Here is a 16,163-nt window from a genome sequence, read left to right as displayed (position 1 = left end):
ACTTAAGTTCATTCTGGAGTATAATAATACCTCAAGGATATTTATTAAGTAAGCTACCTATTAAAATATCCCTGATGTTTTGTGCTCAGAAACAAGTTTCTTAGTTCAGAAAATGCTGGAATTAAAAATAGAGAAAAAGAAAGAAAAAGAAAGAAAGAAATGTAAGTAAGGATTAAACAAGAAGGCAAGGAGTCTTTTAGCTGACATTTAGAAAAAAAGCCCTCCAGTCCCTCAAAGCCATAGTCCTTAGACAGTGAGAGCCTCCCTGTGTCAGTGTTGTTTCATGCAGATAGCACCTTCCACCATGAAAAATACTCTAGTACTTTATAGACTGTGACTAATAAATGTAGTTAGTCTATAAAGAGTGAGAGTTTGATTCAAGATTTACTGAATGAAATGTCTGAGGCAAAGAGGGCCTTTCACTTCTGTGCAAATTTTTAGATTTATGTAAGGGCCATTTTAGGGGAGGCTTACAACTTACATTCATGAGGAAACTTAGTCTCCTGGAACTCAGTCTCTAAGCAGTTTGCAGTGGAGAAATCTGTCCAGCTCTAACAATCTGGTGCCTGGCCTGGCTTCTGTGTCAGAACACGGGGTTTGAGTGTTGACAAGTGCCCCCATTTAGAGAGGATGATACATAATCTGTTTGGGGAATCCTGATTGGAAGGACTCCATTGTGCAGGTTATATTCTGTTATGACATTCAATAATAACCCAATGATTTTTTTTTTTCTAAAATAGTCCAGAATTCAGCTGGTTCGCTCTTCCATACTTGTTCTCTATTTTAATGTGTTTATCTGTAACTACCGTGTTTAATGTGTTTATATATGTTTATATGCTGTATAAAATTTTTTATCTATTATATACAATTATAAAACTATATAAAATTTACTGAGGCTGTATCTGGAAAGCTTTCTGAAGCTGAAAAGGTTTCTGTGTAGTTCTGTTATTTGGACAGGTTATTTTCCAGAACATGTTTCTAAACTGGCCTTTCATTTTAGATTTGGCATCATTCTTTCTATAATGAACTTCGTATTGCACCAGAAGAACATCCCGTACTGCTGACTGAGGCTCCCTTAAATCCTAAGGCCAACCGTGAAAAAATGACTCAGGTAGTTGTCTGTTACCACGTGGGAATGTTCTGCTGCAGATCACTTCTGCACAGAAGCATCCAAAATATCAGTAGTGCTGCATATTCAACTTTCTTCTTAATCCAGGAGATAATCCCTTAAAGTTAGTATCAAGGTGTGCTGGTTAAGCCATGATAAGAGTGCTGATATTACTGCTGCTTTGGCAGTATCAGTTGACCACAAAATGTTTAGTGTTTGTCTCTTAAAAGGGTTAAGTAAGTTCAGAAGAGCGTGTACGTGTTCTCAGCTCACTATGTGGGGAAGGTGTGGAAAGTGGCTGAACCACACTTGTGTGAGATTAGATCAGTTACACCTTTTACGTGCCTACCTCTGCCTGCAGAAGATGCTCGTTTGCAATAGCCCAGCTCCTCAGCTCATGCTGTAGAAACTCATGCTTTCTACGTTGAAGACTGTGCATTTTTAAAGGCTGTCATACAGCTTTGTAGAACTCCGAACTGCAGCATCTCCTCAGGAATCAGGGGAAAAATGCTCAAAAAATGGAGTCTTTGTGCTGACTTGGGAAAATTGATTGGGCTAAAAGCATTCAGTCTTAAGTGATGCTTTGCTAAACATTTCTGCCTGTGATATGCTCAGTCTCTGATTTAGCAAAATAACATCAGAGCCAAAAGTAGACCTCAGAAGTTTATATTATTATATTAGAGCAACTTTCTGTTCAGAAGTCCATATTGTAGTGACTAGTAAATGTGATGTAAATACAGACAGAGGTTTAAAATGCCCTGGGAAAGTTGAATGTGGCTCTGCACTTCCCTTTGTGCACACTTTTGGCATATATCTCATAGGAATATTACGCATCAGTTTCGCAACCATGTAAATAAACTAATTTAGTAGTGAATTGACTGGAAAATAATACAACTGGGAAATGATAAACAGCCACAAAAACGTAAAAAAGCCTACTTTGTAACAACCAGGAAGTGTGATTTATACAGTAGACACGTCTGTGACTGTTTCTTTGTCATTACACTGTAATGAGAAATCCTGTTTTCAAGACTTTTTTAAAAGGGCTTACTGTTTATCACTTACTACATTAAATTCATTACATTAACTATGAAATATCAGTAATTAATGTATTCTTTAATTGAAAGCATACAAAAACATACATAATTGGTAAAAATATCAGCTTATGAAATCCAAAGCCTGGGTTTAACTCACTGACTTCAGTCACTCTGCTTGTAGACTTTTGAAAGGTGCAGTGGTGAAATGTTGTCATAGCAGTTCCACTAGTGATGGGGTAACACTTTCTAGAGAGTAATGGCATTTATTTAAGAAAGGATATGGCACATATGGCTGTGCAGAGCATGTTAATTCATTGCATGCCCTTAATGGTTTTACTTAGCAGAGCTCCAGTGAAAGTCCAGTTGGAAACAAACGTTAATCCACCTGCTCAGATGAAATTGCAGTGGACGGATGCAGAAGGTGGGAAGTACTGGCGCTTTTTAGAGTAGAGAAGACAGTGGAAAACATGTTAAGGTTGCCATAAAGAGAAAAGATAAGCTGTTGCATTTGGTGGGGACAAAGGAGGAGCCAGGAAACTACAGGCCTGTCAGCCTCACCTCCATCCCTGGAAAGGTGATGGAACAGCTCCTCCTGGAGGTCCTCACTAAGCATCTGGAGGACAAGAAGGTGATCAGCAGTAGTCAGCAGGGATTCACCAAAGGGAAATCATGCTTGACCAACCTGATAGCCTTCTATGACGGAATGACTGGCTGGGTAGATGAGGGCAGAGCAGTGGATGTTGTCTCCCTGGACTTCAGCAAGGCTTTTGACACTGCCTCCCATCACATCCTCCTAGGTAAGCTCAGGAAGCGTGGGCTAGACGAGTGGACGGTGAGGTTGATTGAGAACTGGCTGGATGGCCGAGCTCCGAGGGTTGTGGTGAATGGCGCAGAGTCAAGTTGGAGGCCTGTGGCTAGTGGTGTCCCCCAGGGGTCAGTCCTGGGTCCAGTCTTGTTCAATATATTCCTCAATGACCTTGAGGAAGGGACAGAGTGCACCCTCAGCAAGTTTGCTGATGATACTAAACTGGGGGGAGAGGCTAACACACCAGAAGGCTGTGCTGCCATTCCGAGGGACCTGGACAGGCTGGAGAGCTGGGCGGAGAGGAACCTCCTGAAGTTCAACAAAGGCAAGTGCAAGGTCCTGCACCTAGGCAGGAATAAACCCATGCACCAGTACAGGCTGGGGGTTGACCTGCTGGAAAGCAGCTCTGCCGAGAAGGACCTGGGAGTGCTGGTGGACAACAAGTTAAACATGAGCCAGCAGTGTGCCCTTGTGGCCAAGAAGGCCAATGGTCTCCTGGGGTGCATGAGGCAGAGTGTTGCCAGCAGGTGGAGGGAGGTGATCCTGCCCCTCTCCTCAGCCCTGGGGAGGCCTCCCCTGGAGTACTGTGTCCAGTTCTGGGCTCCCCAGTACAAGAGAGACATGGCACTCCTGGAGAGAGTCCAGCGGAGGGCTACCAAGATGATTAGAGGGCTGGAGCACCTCTCCTATGAAGAAAGACTGCAAGAGCTGGGCCTGTTCAGCCTGGAGAAGAGAAGATGGAGAGGGGATCTCATCAACGTGTACAAGTATCTGAAGGGGGAGTGTCAAGAGGATGAGGCCAGTCTCTTCTCCGTGGAGCCCAGCAACAGGACAAGAGGCAATGGGCAGAAACTGAAGCACAGGAAGTTCCATCTGAACCTGAGAAAAAACTTCTTCACTGTGAGGGTGACAGAGCACTGGAAGAGGTTACCCAGAGAGGTAGTGGAGTCTCCTTCGCTGGAGATACTCAAAACCCGTCTGGATGTGATCCTGGGCAATGTGCTCTAGAGGACCCTGCTTGAGCAGGGAGGTTGGACTAGATGATCTCCAGAGGTCCCTTCCAACCTAAACGATTCTGTGATTCTGTGGTTCTGTGAAAATGAGTTGTAATGGGGTTAAACTACAGCAAGAGAGGTTTTAGCTAGAAACCAAGACCACCCCTCTAGTGATATGGACAGTGTATCACTAGAATTGTTTGTCAGAGGAATCTGTGAATGCTCCAGCAGTGGAATTTTTGAGACAGAACAGAAACTTTCAGGAGTGGCTGATTCTTCCTTGAGACAGGAATAGATTAGATTATTCCTCATGGTTTTCAGCTGTATATTCCATAAATCTTTAATATTTCAAACTGCTGCATTGTTGTCAGAACAAGTTAGACAACGCAGAAAAGTTATCCCAAGGACAGGTGTCATCTTCAATTAATAAAAATGACCTAGTGGTCTGAGGTTAATGGAAAGACACCTTCTGAGTTAAATGATTTTTATTAAATCCGAAAGAAAACAGAGCACTGTTCACGAAAGAACCACAGGTCAGGAGGGGACTCAGGAGTAGTAACTGTATGGCAGTATTCACTAAAGAAAGAAATGTTGTCTCTTCAGATACTCTTAACTGTAGATCCTAAAGATACCCAAACTCTTAATTACAGATCATGTTTGAGACATTCAATGCGCCAGCCATGTACGTAGCAATTCAGGCAGTGCTGTCTCTGTATGCATCTGGAAGAACTACTGGTGAGTCTTTCTGGAAATTGTGTTGTCCACATGTCTTTCTCGTGTGTGCAGGCACGCACCTGTGAATGTATTTTGATTGGGGTACACCAGCTATGTATTCAGCAGAACTGATCACTCTGGAAACTGAGTGCTTCCCACCATGCTGCACAAGTACCTCTTGGCTATTTGCAGATTCATAGCAGTTATGGGTATAGATCTTAAGTCTTTCTGCTCGAAAAGCTCAAGTCATTACTACTTAACTATATGAACATTTCTGTTGTGAATATAAAGTGTGTGTATACTGATGAAAGATGCTACAGTTTAATACTGCCCTTAATTGCACAGCATAGAAGGAAGCTGTATCTTTAACAGATTGTTTCAAGCCCACAGTTCCTTCTTACTCTCTTCAGACCTATCTTTATTGTTGACCTCCATTCCCAATCAGTGAAAAATACCCTTTAGTATTTAGTTTAAACGTTGAATTTCAATTGCCTAACTAGATGTTGGCTGTTAAGAGATCATTAGAATTAGCATGGAGATCTTTTCTCATTCCTTGCCATTTAGAATCTGATCAAGCATTAAGATCATAAATTACTTCCTAGCAACCCATGAGTCTTGGTATACTTTGAAAAAAAATTAAAATACCATCTGTCTTTGCAGCCTGATGTCAAAATCTAATTTCGTATGAAAAGATCACTGGCTTACAGGAATCAAGATCTACCATAAAAAATTGTTTTATGTTTGAAACTCACCCGCGTGTATGCATTTTTGTTATCAGAAACTTTTATTCATTTTGAGTGAAAAACATATACTTCACTTCCTGTCCAAGTATGTAAATAGCATTGCTCTGCACTGATAAACCATTGTTATATTCTCCCTAATGGGGTGGTTTATATTAATGGTACCCAGATTTTTATATACAGTTTTTATATTATGTCTATAAAATGCTAGGGGTCTTCTGAAATGGAAGACTGTGTATACATGTAAGATCATTATTGTTAGCATCTGTTCAGCAAGAACAATACAATCAAATTGCTGAATGGTTCATGTTTGTTTTTCCCCAGAAGCAATTGCCACTTAGTTTATGCTAACAGTTTCATCTCATGTGAACAGATCTCTAGTTATAAAAAGGACAGAAGGAATGTGAGCATCTTTATTCGTTGCTGCATGTTTTGGTTTAGAATATGGAGAATGTAGAGATTCTGTAGCAGTGGAAAATACCCAGCTTCTTTTCTTTTTTCTTTCCAGGAATAGTTTTGGATTCTGGGGATGGTGTCACACACAATGTGCCTATCTATGAGGGTTATGCCTTGCCTCATGCCATTATGAGACTGGATCTTGCAGGCAGAGACCTGACTGACTATCTCATGAAAATCCTTACAGAGAGAGGCTACTCTTTTGTCACCACTGGTAAAAAGTTGTGTTTTGTATGCACTTTGCATGCATTTGCTCCGTTAGTTGTCCTGTTAGGCTGGAAGTGAAGTGTGTAACTGGTAAGATGCAGCAAAACCCTTATCAGTAGGTAGGCCAGAGAAACGCAGTTCATGTTAGCTAGTGGGATTCTCCCGACTAAGGCTTTCAGCAGATGTATTGTACTTCAAGGACGAGTATGCTACCTTATCAGGAAATCTTACATCATCAAGAAATTTAACTGATGGTTGCATTTGATCATACCTCTTTCACACACAAAGGAGCAGAGTTAGTAGTGAGTAATGGATGAACCTATGGAGACTTCATAAAGGTTTTGTGACATAAGGGTGACTTAATCTCTAGAATATTCTGTAGTACCGTATGTATTTTATTTGCAGCAGAAAAAAATCTTGTAACGGAAATAGAAAATATTTTAGCTGAGACAACAGAGAGGTCAGTATCAGAATCTAACAGACCATATGGCCTTTGTGCACAGGCAGAAACATGTATGAAAAAGTTTGTGTGTCCTAGCTGTCGTACTATATGTTGATAAAACTTATTGGCTGTCTGCAGCGGAACGGGAGATCGTGAGAGACATAAAGGAGAAGCTTTGTTACGTGGCTTTGGATTTTGAAAATGAAATGGCAACTGCTGCTTCCTCCTCCTCTCTTGAAAAGAGCTATGAGCTTCCCGATGGACAAGTCATCACCATCGGAAATGAACGATTCCGATGCCCGGAAACTCTCTTCCAGCCATCCTTCATAGGTGGGATAGGACTTCTCTTTCTAAGTGCTTGACAGAACGTGAAGAGAATACTTTGTTAAAGTAGAAAGGAAACTTTCAGCTGTAGGGCCTTGATTTATTCTCAAATGTCCTTAGAAACATGCAGCTTCTATTGACTTAATCAGATTAGTTCTTCAGAAGCTATGAACGCTGCTGCTGCTGCTGGACAAAGATGCCTGTCAGTTTAGAAATACCAAAATTCTAAGACAGTTTCATCTTTTATAAATGCAATGGAGTTTTTAAGATGATGTTTAGAATACGGTCAGAAGATCGTGCCTTTTGTATTGACTGATTTATAGCTGTGCAGTGATGCTTACGTTGGTTATGTATCTAGGCACTGCTTCTGTTTATCGATTTATTATATTAATCTGTAACTTAACTAATCATACAAAATCAAATCATGTATTATTTTCCAGCAGTTTTATCTGTAATGTCAAAATTCCCATCTTATTCACTGGATGACTGGCATGTTATGTGCAACTCATGTTGCCCTCAACAAATTTCCTACTTCCTGCTGAAACGGCACCCACGAGGACTGAGCAAAATAGCTACAGGCAGTTTGGCGCTATTTCCATTAAACTAGATGGCAGAGCCAGCTCTGTTTGTATGTAGACATCAAACTATTCAAGCATTAGTATAGCTCCAAGTTCTGTATCTGAACATTAGCAGGAGTGAGATTTACAGAAATTCTCCTTAATAGATGAAGCAATTTGGCTACCAGATGTGTATCAGGAATCAGAGTTGAGGCTGAACGATGGTCAGTATCAGAAACGTGGCTACAGAAACCAGGAGTTTCTGGATCACATCCTGGATCACATCTTTGTCAAAATGAATATGTTAAGTTAACTTATAAGTATAGTAGTTAAAGTTCAAATTGTACTTCCAGTACTATGTCTTTTCCAGTCCTCTTTAGCAAAAAACACTGCTGTAAGTTATCTTTACTCTACTGGCATTTTAGTTAAACTGGCACCTCAAAATCAACGTAGCCCTCTGGAATGTCAAGTGGCCTTCTATGTCTAGCTAACAGCATGATATAAGATTATAAGAATGGCAAACAATTGCAAGAGCATCTCATTTCTTTTTTACTTGATGAAGTCAAAACCCCCCTATGAAAACATAATGGGGATCTTTCTTCTCTTCAAGTGTATTTTACTTGTATGATTATTAATCTTGTCTATGCTAAGATGGCAAAGAAGGTGAGGAGTGCATCCTGTCTTTTTCTCCTTCTTCTCCCAAGTATCACATACCTTTTTTTCTGGAGTTTTTTTAAGGGAGACAGGTGAGAAAACAAGCTTGGACTAATGAGTCTTCCTGTCATTTTAACAATAATAAAAAGAAGGAAATGTAGAGAAGTAGGTTCCTCGTTATTCAGAAACAACATGTTGAAAACTTATTTCCACCCAGGGATGGAATCTGCAGGTGTCCATGAAACCACTTATAACAGCATTATGAAATGCGATATTGACATCCGTAAGGATCTTTACGCTAATAACGTACTCTCTGGAGGAACCACAATGTATCCTGGTATTGGTGACCGTATGCAGAAAGAGATTACAGCATTGGCTCCAAGTACTATGAAGATTAAGGTAATAGTTATGTTAACACTTGCACATACCCTTCTCTTGTTGGAGTGTTAGATGTTATAAACAAATCTAAAAATATCCATAAGGGAACATTCAGAACTTGCATCAGAAGTCCTGCAGTTAGCAGAGCTAGGCCTTAAGCAAGCTGCTTAATACCTCTTTTCCACACACTAGCCAAAATCTACAGATTGGAAGAGTAATTTGAGAGTCACTGGAATAAGAGGGTTGCTGAAGGAATGGGAGTTGATGAGGCCATTTAAAGGAAATGTGAAACAACAGTTAAGTAGAAGAATTATATAAGATTCCAGTGAGATAGGGAGATGAGGGAGAAAAGGACATCTTGAATGAGACCGAAGGAACAAGAAAAGAGGTAGGGAAAAAAGTAGAGAGGGTGGAGCTGTAAATACCAAAGGGGTCATGAATAACTTCAGCCTTGAAGTCCCGGTAACTTCTTAGCTATAAAGGCATTAGTGAAAATGGTGAAAGAAGTTTCAGGGGAGTAGGTTGTATATGCAGTTACAGGAGAACTCTTCTTTACTAATAAATTCAAAAACCCAGCAGCATGCAAGGTATACACCTTGTTAGCTACTTGAAAGGACCCTTTCAGCTTGGTTGCAAGACAATGTGCAACTTTGAGTGCTCCTGTACACTCATCTAGAAGCAATCTTTCTGTATGCTATTGTTTTCCAACTGTACAATTGCTTTGCTTCATTAATGAACAGAAGTTATGGTAAATGGAGGAAAGGACAGAATTCAGTGGTCCTTTATTGGCATCTGTCTCTGTGCGATAACACAGACCGGTGCAGAACTGTGATTTCAGCTATTAGCCTCAGAATTTATTATTATGGGTATATTTGTAGTCTCTTTTCACTGGTGCTTAAACGTTTTAAAAAGGGCAAAGTATGGAGGATATTGAATGGTGTTAACATGATTTAGTTTCCAACGTTATATATGGTTGTCTCATCTGTACTTAGCTGCTTTATGTGCTGCTGTTAAATAGCTCTGGAATCCTAATGTAAAATTGCCTGCGTTTTGGACCTGTCAGGTGGGTGTCCATACTGCAGGACTAAGTCAGGTCTGTGCTGGCTGACTTGGAGGAAGGATTTCGCTGTGGACACTGCAGTGAAATTTTCAGTTGAGGCGGTGTTACTGTTTCATGTTACTTTACTACCCAAAGTGAAACCTAAGTGAAATCCAGAGCCTCTTCTATCAGGCAACAGACTGCGTTCTGAACAGACGTGACACCAGGTGGCAGGAATGGAAACAGGAGCGCGCAGAGGTAGTGATATGTCCAGTGTATCTTAACAAGTCAGTGGCTAAGCTGGGAATAGGATGCAGATCTTCTAGCCCTACATCTAGTGCTTAGCTTTTACTTAAAGAACTATTTGATTCTTTTAAAAAGATCTCCAGACCATTTTGTTCAGTGTTGTCCCACTAGTCTTTGTTTATGACCAAATTAAGTTAATCTTGTAAAGTTTTGTTTTTCTTTCTCATATATTTTGTTTTGCTACCTATTTTATGGGCCATCTTCATATATCTCATGGGCTGCCATTATTTGTCAGCTTTTAGTAACGTTACAGCAGCTCTGTTGACTTGAGGCGGAGACAGAAAATATGGCTGCCTTTTTACCTTTTAGGTGCTTTAATTCAGTGAATTTGCACTGGTGTAATGAGAGGACTTTCCCTAGCTGTTTCATCCAAAGAGATGTTACTGTGTTATCTACTTGTCACTTTGTTTACAACAGATTGCCCTTCTCTTCTAGATGATTGCACCGCCAGAACGTAAATACTCTGTCTGGATTGGGGGTTCAATACTGGCTTCTCTATCCACCTTTCAGCAAATGTGGATCAGTAAAGATGAGTATGAGGAAGCTGGTCCTTCTATTGTCCATCGCAAGTGCTTCTGAATACTTCCATCATGTATTGTCAGTGCTGAGCGTGCTGTTTCTCTGCACATCACCTGCCCTCATCCACCTCTAAGGGAATTACATGGTTTGGCTATCTTCCACCTGTTATAACATACACTACATGGATGTCATGCTAATTAGTATATTATTTCTAATTTTTAATACTAAAATGAGACTAACATTTCTTGGGTAATTTCCAGGATTAAACAGTAGTTATACATTTATGTGGCGCTCTCTTCTTCAGCCCCACTGCCCCCACGCCCTACTCCCCAAGAATTTTTAAGTATTGTACTGCCGTTCAGGAGTTAGCACACAATACTACTGTATGTTAGTCTCTGCTACTTGATGGCAAATCTGAAGCATGCACATAATAGGCAACTCTTTCCAGCCTGAACACAATGCAAGATCTAGGTACCATATGTTTATTTTATGCAGTTAAGTGGTGCACAGGATTTTGTTAAGGGGATGGGTGCCAATATGCATGTATTCTTTCAGCACAACTTGTGTGGATTTCTCCCCTTCTTGGCAGGAGACCTCTGTCTTCCTCTGACCATCACTCCCCATCAATGAAGAGTTTCAACAAGCTATAGTACTTTTTTGTGCTTACGTGTAACAGGTTAATTTATTTATTGCATTATTGTTCTTCTTCATCTCCCTTCTTTCCTAGGCAGTTAAATGATGTTTCATTTACTTGCTTTTGCTATATCTGTGCTATGCTAAGCTAATGATTACTGAGTAAATCGTCTTTTAAATATGTTATCAAAATATTCTGGGTTTAATGGATCAATAAAAGTGTAATTACACGTGTAAGGCTGATGTGGCTTATGATAGTTTCGTACTGACTATGCTATCTGAAACAGAATTGTTTCACAGTTTCTATAAAATTTTGTATCTGATTGTAATGAGAAATGTTCTGTATGAGGGTGAGAGCCAGCTAGAAAGGTCATATTTTAGTGTTTCAAATATCAGGCAAGTGCATTCTGTATGATTCTGCACTTGACAATTCTGCCTGCCTTAGATTCTGAATTGATGGTGATGCTAGGCTTGATTTATGTTTCATGATTTAAATCAAACCTGTCAAGTTCTTACACTATGAAGTGGCGGATAAGGTATATGGTTTTATATCAATGAATATTTATGAGGCTTAAGGATGTGGTGACTATCCCAAAATACCATAATGTGCTCAGCTGAGAAAGGAATGAAATCCAGGACTGTTGACTAGACAACTGTGCCATTAACTGGACAATGTGTGCACGCGTTCTCCCTTCCTCCTTCTCTCCCTCCTCTAGTCTTTCTCTCTTTACTGAGTTTTGTATTAATGCCTCCTAAATCTGCCATACATGTCCTTGAAATAATTGTTGCCAGAAAATATACCCTTTTCCAAAGGTGAGGAAATGATAATACTTGAATTTACAGACCTCTGTTTCTTATAGCGTGGGTTAAACTGGGAAGAAAAGTGTATTTTTATTGGCTTTCACAGAAATAAGTTTTTCTTTTTGCAGTTCTCTTGGTTCAGAACGCTCATTTAAAGGCCACAGCATTCCAAAAACATTGAAGAATCCAAGGCTGTTGCAAATAGTTTCTGTTACCCTTAGAGACAGCCTAATGGATAGTGCCCAAGTGCTGTAGTTAAGGGCAATAAATGATCAACTTATCTCAAATCAGCTGATGTCATTGTGAGCAGTAACCCATCTGTTCTTTAGCTAACAGTCTGACGTAGTTCTGTGTAGAAAAACGATAAATGCAAAATTCCAGAAAGATTTTTGCCTTCGTTCCAGAATCACACTGTGGACTTGTGATTCTCGTTTCTTCATCCAAACACCGGACGAGTGTTTGCCTTTATTTAAGAATTGCATTACCAACCTGTAACTCAAATGTGCTCACGTTCCTCAGGTAGAATAAGGTTCATAACTCAATTGCTGTTCTCTGCAGGTATTATTAACTGACTCAGCTATCACTTAGTGGATTTTTCTTTCAAATGAAGTGCATGTATACCTTCGTATCAGTTTTGTATCACAGGTAAGAACTTCCATTGACTTTTGAAAATGGACCTTAAGGGTGTTTTTAAAGAACCTTACCCATTCTGACTGCTGCTAATTCCAACTGTAGATAATCTCATTTCCCTCTCCAAATGATCTCTTAATAGTGAAAGCTGAAAGGCCTTTAAGGGACTGATTCTTGAAAGGCCTAATGTTATCTAGCACACTAAGAGGAAGAAAGCAATAAGCAAGAGAAATTGATCTTAACTTCATTCCCACTTTTGAGTGGCAGTCAGTTCAAATTGCCAGTATCCACATATTCTCAAGCAAATGTAGATCACTGCAAATTTCTCAGCATCTGAATGAATTTTGCTTTAGGTGTTTTAGCTTGGTTTAAGCTTATGTGATTGCTTGCTGCTTAAGTTGCTAATAAATTGGCTACATGCAGGACTAACGCTGTCAGCTGGCCTTATTACCTGTCTAAGCAACATACTTTATGTTTTAATCTCAACTTCATGTAGGTGTGATGTTCAAGAGCACAGTTTTAGGTTCTTGGATCTCTGGAATTCGGTTACTTTTACAGTTCCTTATAATATCAAAGCAAAATTCCATCTAGTTTGCTAATAACCAATTTGTCCTGGCTTCCATATTAAAAATTAAGGATCGTCTTTAAATTTTTAATTATTTTAATGTATCCTTTCAGTATGTACTCACAGCTCATAAATCGGTGCTCCAGGAGCTACTAGGTTAGCCAGTTTCGTCACCTGTTTTGGAAAGGACCCATGCTGAGATTTCTGAACCAAGAGTGGGGTTAAAGATCTGGATTACTGTGCTATTGCCACGATATATATATTTTTTAAAGTATCAAACTGTATTATTTTATTTTGCGTTCTTAGGCATGTGTGAGAACAACGGAATAAGAATAGACTTCACTCAAAGGTAATTCTAAGTAAAACATATAGGCTAAATTTTTCGTTTTGTAAATACATGTTATTGATTTAAACACAATAGAAATACTTCCATTTATATTTCTTAATATTCCCACAGAAGCAATTTTTTGTTCATTTCCTTACAGTATTTGTAAGCTAATTTTATTACTAGTCTGAATTACAATCTGGAGGTAAAATTGTCTTAAAAATTATTATAAATTAATTGAAATGCTGATTTTTTTTTTTAATCATCCAACTAATGCAAAAGAGAAAGTAAATGGCTTGAGTGAGGAAATGCAAAGTCAGTGTTAAATTCTCACCCTAGGAAGTTAAATGGCTTGTTATATTCTCCCAAAATAAAAATGTTGTTGTAGTTTGCCACACTCAAAATAAGGCATTCCAAAGAGTTGTGGACGGACGTTGCATAGGGCAGCAATGTCATCATTGCAGATCCCAGCATACGCCTCTAAAAGGAGGAGAGAGGTGAGGAAAAGAGATGCCCATTTCTCATCCTCATTGAATCTCCTTCTCCTCATCCACCGTTATACTTTGCTTGTGCTCTGTACGAAGTCTTAAGAGTCCACATAGAATAGACATTTATACCAGTGCATCTGTAATTATCATTTGTGTAAAAACAAAACTATCCCTGAAGAGGCTCTGTTACAAGTGTTCTTTGGGTGTTAGATATTCGGACTTGTCCTAAGCTCTGGCATTCAGCTTTTCTCATTCCCATGCCTGAGACTGGCCAGTAGATCTCTACTGAGGGAAAAAAAAGGAAGACAGTGTTCAAAAGCATGCATTTTTAAAGGATGTGACAAATGAGGTGCACATCCAAGGCATTTGCAGTTATTCTACATATAGCTGGAAAAGTTCTCTGGGGTATTTTCTCTCCCTCCCTTCCACTGGACTCCATTTTTCATTCTCCAGAACAAAACCCTATTCCAAATCCTTGGTTGGCATCTATAGCTGTTGGCACAGCTGGGGCTGAGACTTGAGCTCTCAACAGTTAGCATATGTATTCTCATCCTGCAGCTGATTCCTTTTTCAATGTGGAAGCGCCTGATTATGCTCTGAATGCCTCCCTAACAATCTGCATGTGGAATCTTATTCAAAATTAAAAGGCATTTTGAAAATAGAATTAATTATGTGGTAAGAGCAAATACAGATAAAAATAAGAAAAACCTATTAGGCTATTTCCATGATTTGGCAAACCTCTGCTTCTCTGAGAGGAAATTGCCTTAGCCACCATATAAGTCCTACTTTTATGTACCCAGTTGTACAGAATGCTATAGCGGTGCTACAGAGCGGAGGGAATACCCCTAGCCAAGGAGATAGCTCACAGTTGGTTCCAAACACTCACCTACTGTTACCCACTGCTCTTCTGTTACCATTTCACTTTAGCAGTGTCTTTAAACTCATGGAGGTGTTAACATTTTTCCTCAGTCTCATGTGGAAAACTAGTCTGGCTGATGATAAATGCCTAATGTTGAAAGAACTACTATGGACTTGTAGTTTCTGTGGTATCGGCGGTGCCACCACTGCATGCCAAGCATTCGGAAGTCACCTGGTTCCTGAAACTGGCTTTGAAACATTTCACTTTTCTAATGTAGTAGTTTGAGTGCTTAGTATTCGCTCATGTTTTCTTCCCTACAACTATGTAGGCTATAAATACCTTCTTTAAAAACTTTAGGAGAAAAACCTATGCATCATGAGGTTCATGATAAATATCCTGACTCTACAATGTCACACCAAATAGACTTCATGGACAAAAGTAGTCCAAAAATTTTATCTTTAAGAGCAGAGGAACTTGCTAGAGGAAGAAAATGATTGTCTTCTGCAATGAGGCTTTTAGGCAAAAGTTTTTTTTGCCCTTTAGTAGATTCTGTTGTTTATATAAACAATATCAGCTAGCAGATAAGACACTCCATAGGTAGAATATTATCTTCTCAAGAAATGTAAGACAGCAAATCAAAGGCTAGTAATAATTCTCTGTATGGCTGAAGACAATCTACTTCATTCAATCCATGATTACGTGATTTAATCTCATTTTTCTAAAGAGCAAAACAATTAACAGGTGACTGTACATGATTTCAAGCGTACTAAGATCATCTAGTTAGAAGAGAGCTTACCTTAAATGGTTTAAAATATTTACATCTTTGCAGCAAAAATTCTGAGTTGTTGACACAAACTGTCAAGGTGAAAGGGAGCTCAGCAGCTTGCTCTGTACAGGCTAAGAGCATGTCACAGTTCCTCACTATATGCAAACTGATACAATTCACAGGAAGTGCAATGCCTTTGGTGGGCTTTGTGGATATCTTGCAAGTAGCATCTTGCAAGAGAAGTGCCAGGGAAGGAAGGAAATATTCTTCCCCACTTTTTCTAGATGTGAAGATGTAAACTGTTCTGCATCAAGAGTCTGCTCCTTTTCTCAGTGGCTATAGCTATCTAGGGAGGAGTGTAACGTAAAGGGCAGGGGAGTGATCTTCTGTTATATTTTATGGCTCTGGCAAGGAGGCTTCTGCAGCCTCAAAAGTGAGCCACGTTCCGTCGTGGATACTATGTCTTTGTTTTATGAAGGTACAGTCTTTTTTCCAGTGTGTTTACAAGCTAAAATTCTTATCCCGGTTTCAACATAATGTCTCAGTTAATGCCATCTCCTTTTACTTGTCCTCAACCAATACTATCTTGTATCTGTTCGAAATATGCTCCCTAAAATATCATTTTCCTAGCCATTGTCCTTGACTGTGTCATCTCCTTCTTTTATCCCAGAAATGTATGTTTTCACTTTCAAGGCCCTTCATAGCCTTAGTCTAATCTGTTTCCTCTTTTTCCCTAGTTGTTGATTTATGCTTATGATCAGCTTGTTTCAAATAAAGCATAGTAGTACTTTTTTTTCTGTTAAACAACTTCCTGTAAA

General features: G+C 39.5%; 1 protein-coding gene across 2 annotated transcripts in view; it reads left to right on the top strand.

The window, feature by feature from the left end:
* The window catches only part of LOC104152862 (actin, alpha skeletal muscle B), a 38,680-nt gene that overhangs the window by 11,239 nt on the left and 11,278 nt on the right, over positions 1-16,163 (top strand). The window contains exons 4-11 of one of the 2 annotated variants that reach the window (XR_011141439.1): positions 1,001-1,111; positions 4,593-4,677; positions 5,905-6,066; positions 6,640-6,831; positions 8,254-8,435; positions 10,195-10,954; positions 12,271-12,357; positions 13,214-13,256. Coding sequence is in view for 1 of the 2 variants with exons in the window: in XM_009688413.2 (XP_009686708.1) it covers positions 1,001-1,111; positions 4,593-4,677; positions 5,905-6,066; positions 6,640-6,831; positions 8,254-8,435; positions 10,195-10,338 (876 nt within the window). In the remaining variant the exon portion in view is untranslated. The other variant, XM_009688413.2, reaches the window with a different exon arrangement.

The sequence above is a fragment of the Struthio camelus genome, chromosome 5 (assembly GCF_040807025.1).
Source record: "Struthio camelus isolate bStrCam1 chromosome 5, bStrCam1.hap1, whole genome shotgun sequence".
Taxonomy (NCBI): Eukaryota; Metazoa; Chordata; class Aves; order Struthioniformes; family Struthionidae; genus Struthio; species Struthio camelus.
The sequence above is the reverse complement of the archived record's forward strand: the minus strand, read 5'-3'. Positions and strand labels throughout refer to the sequence as shown.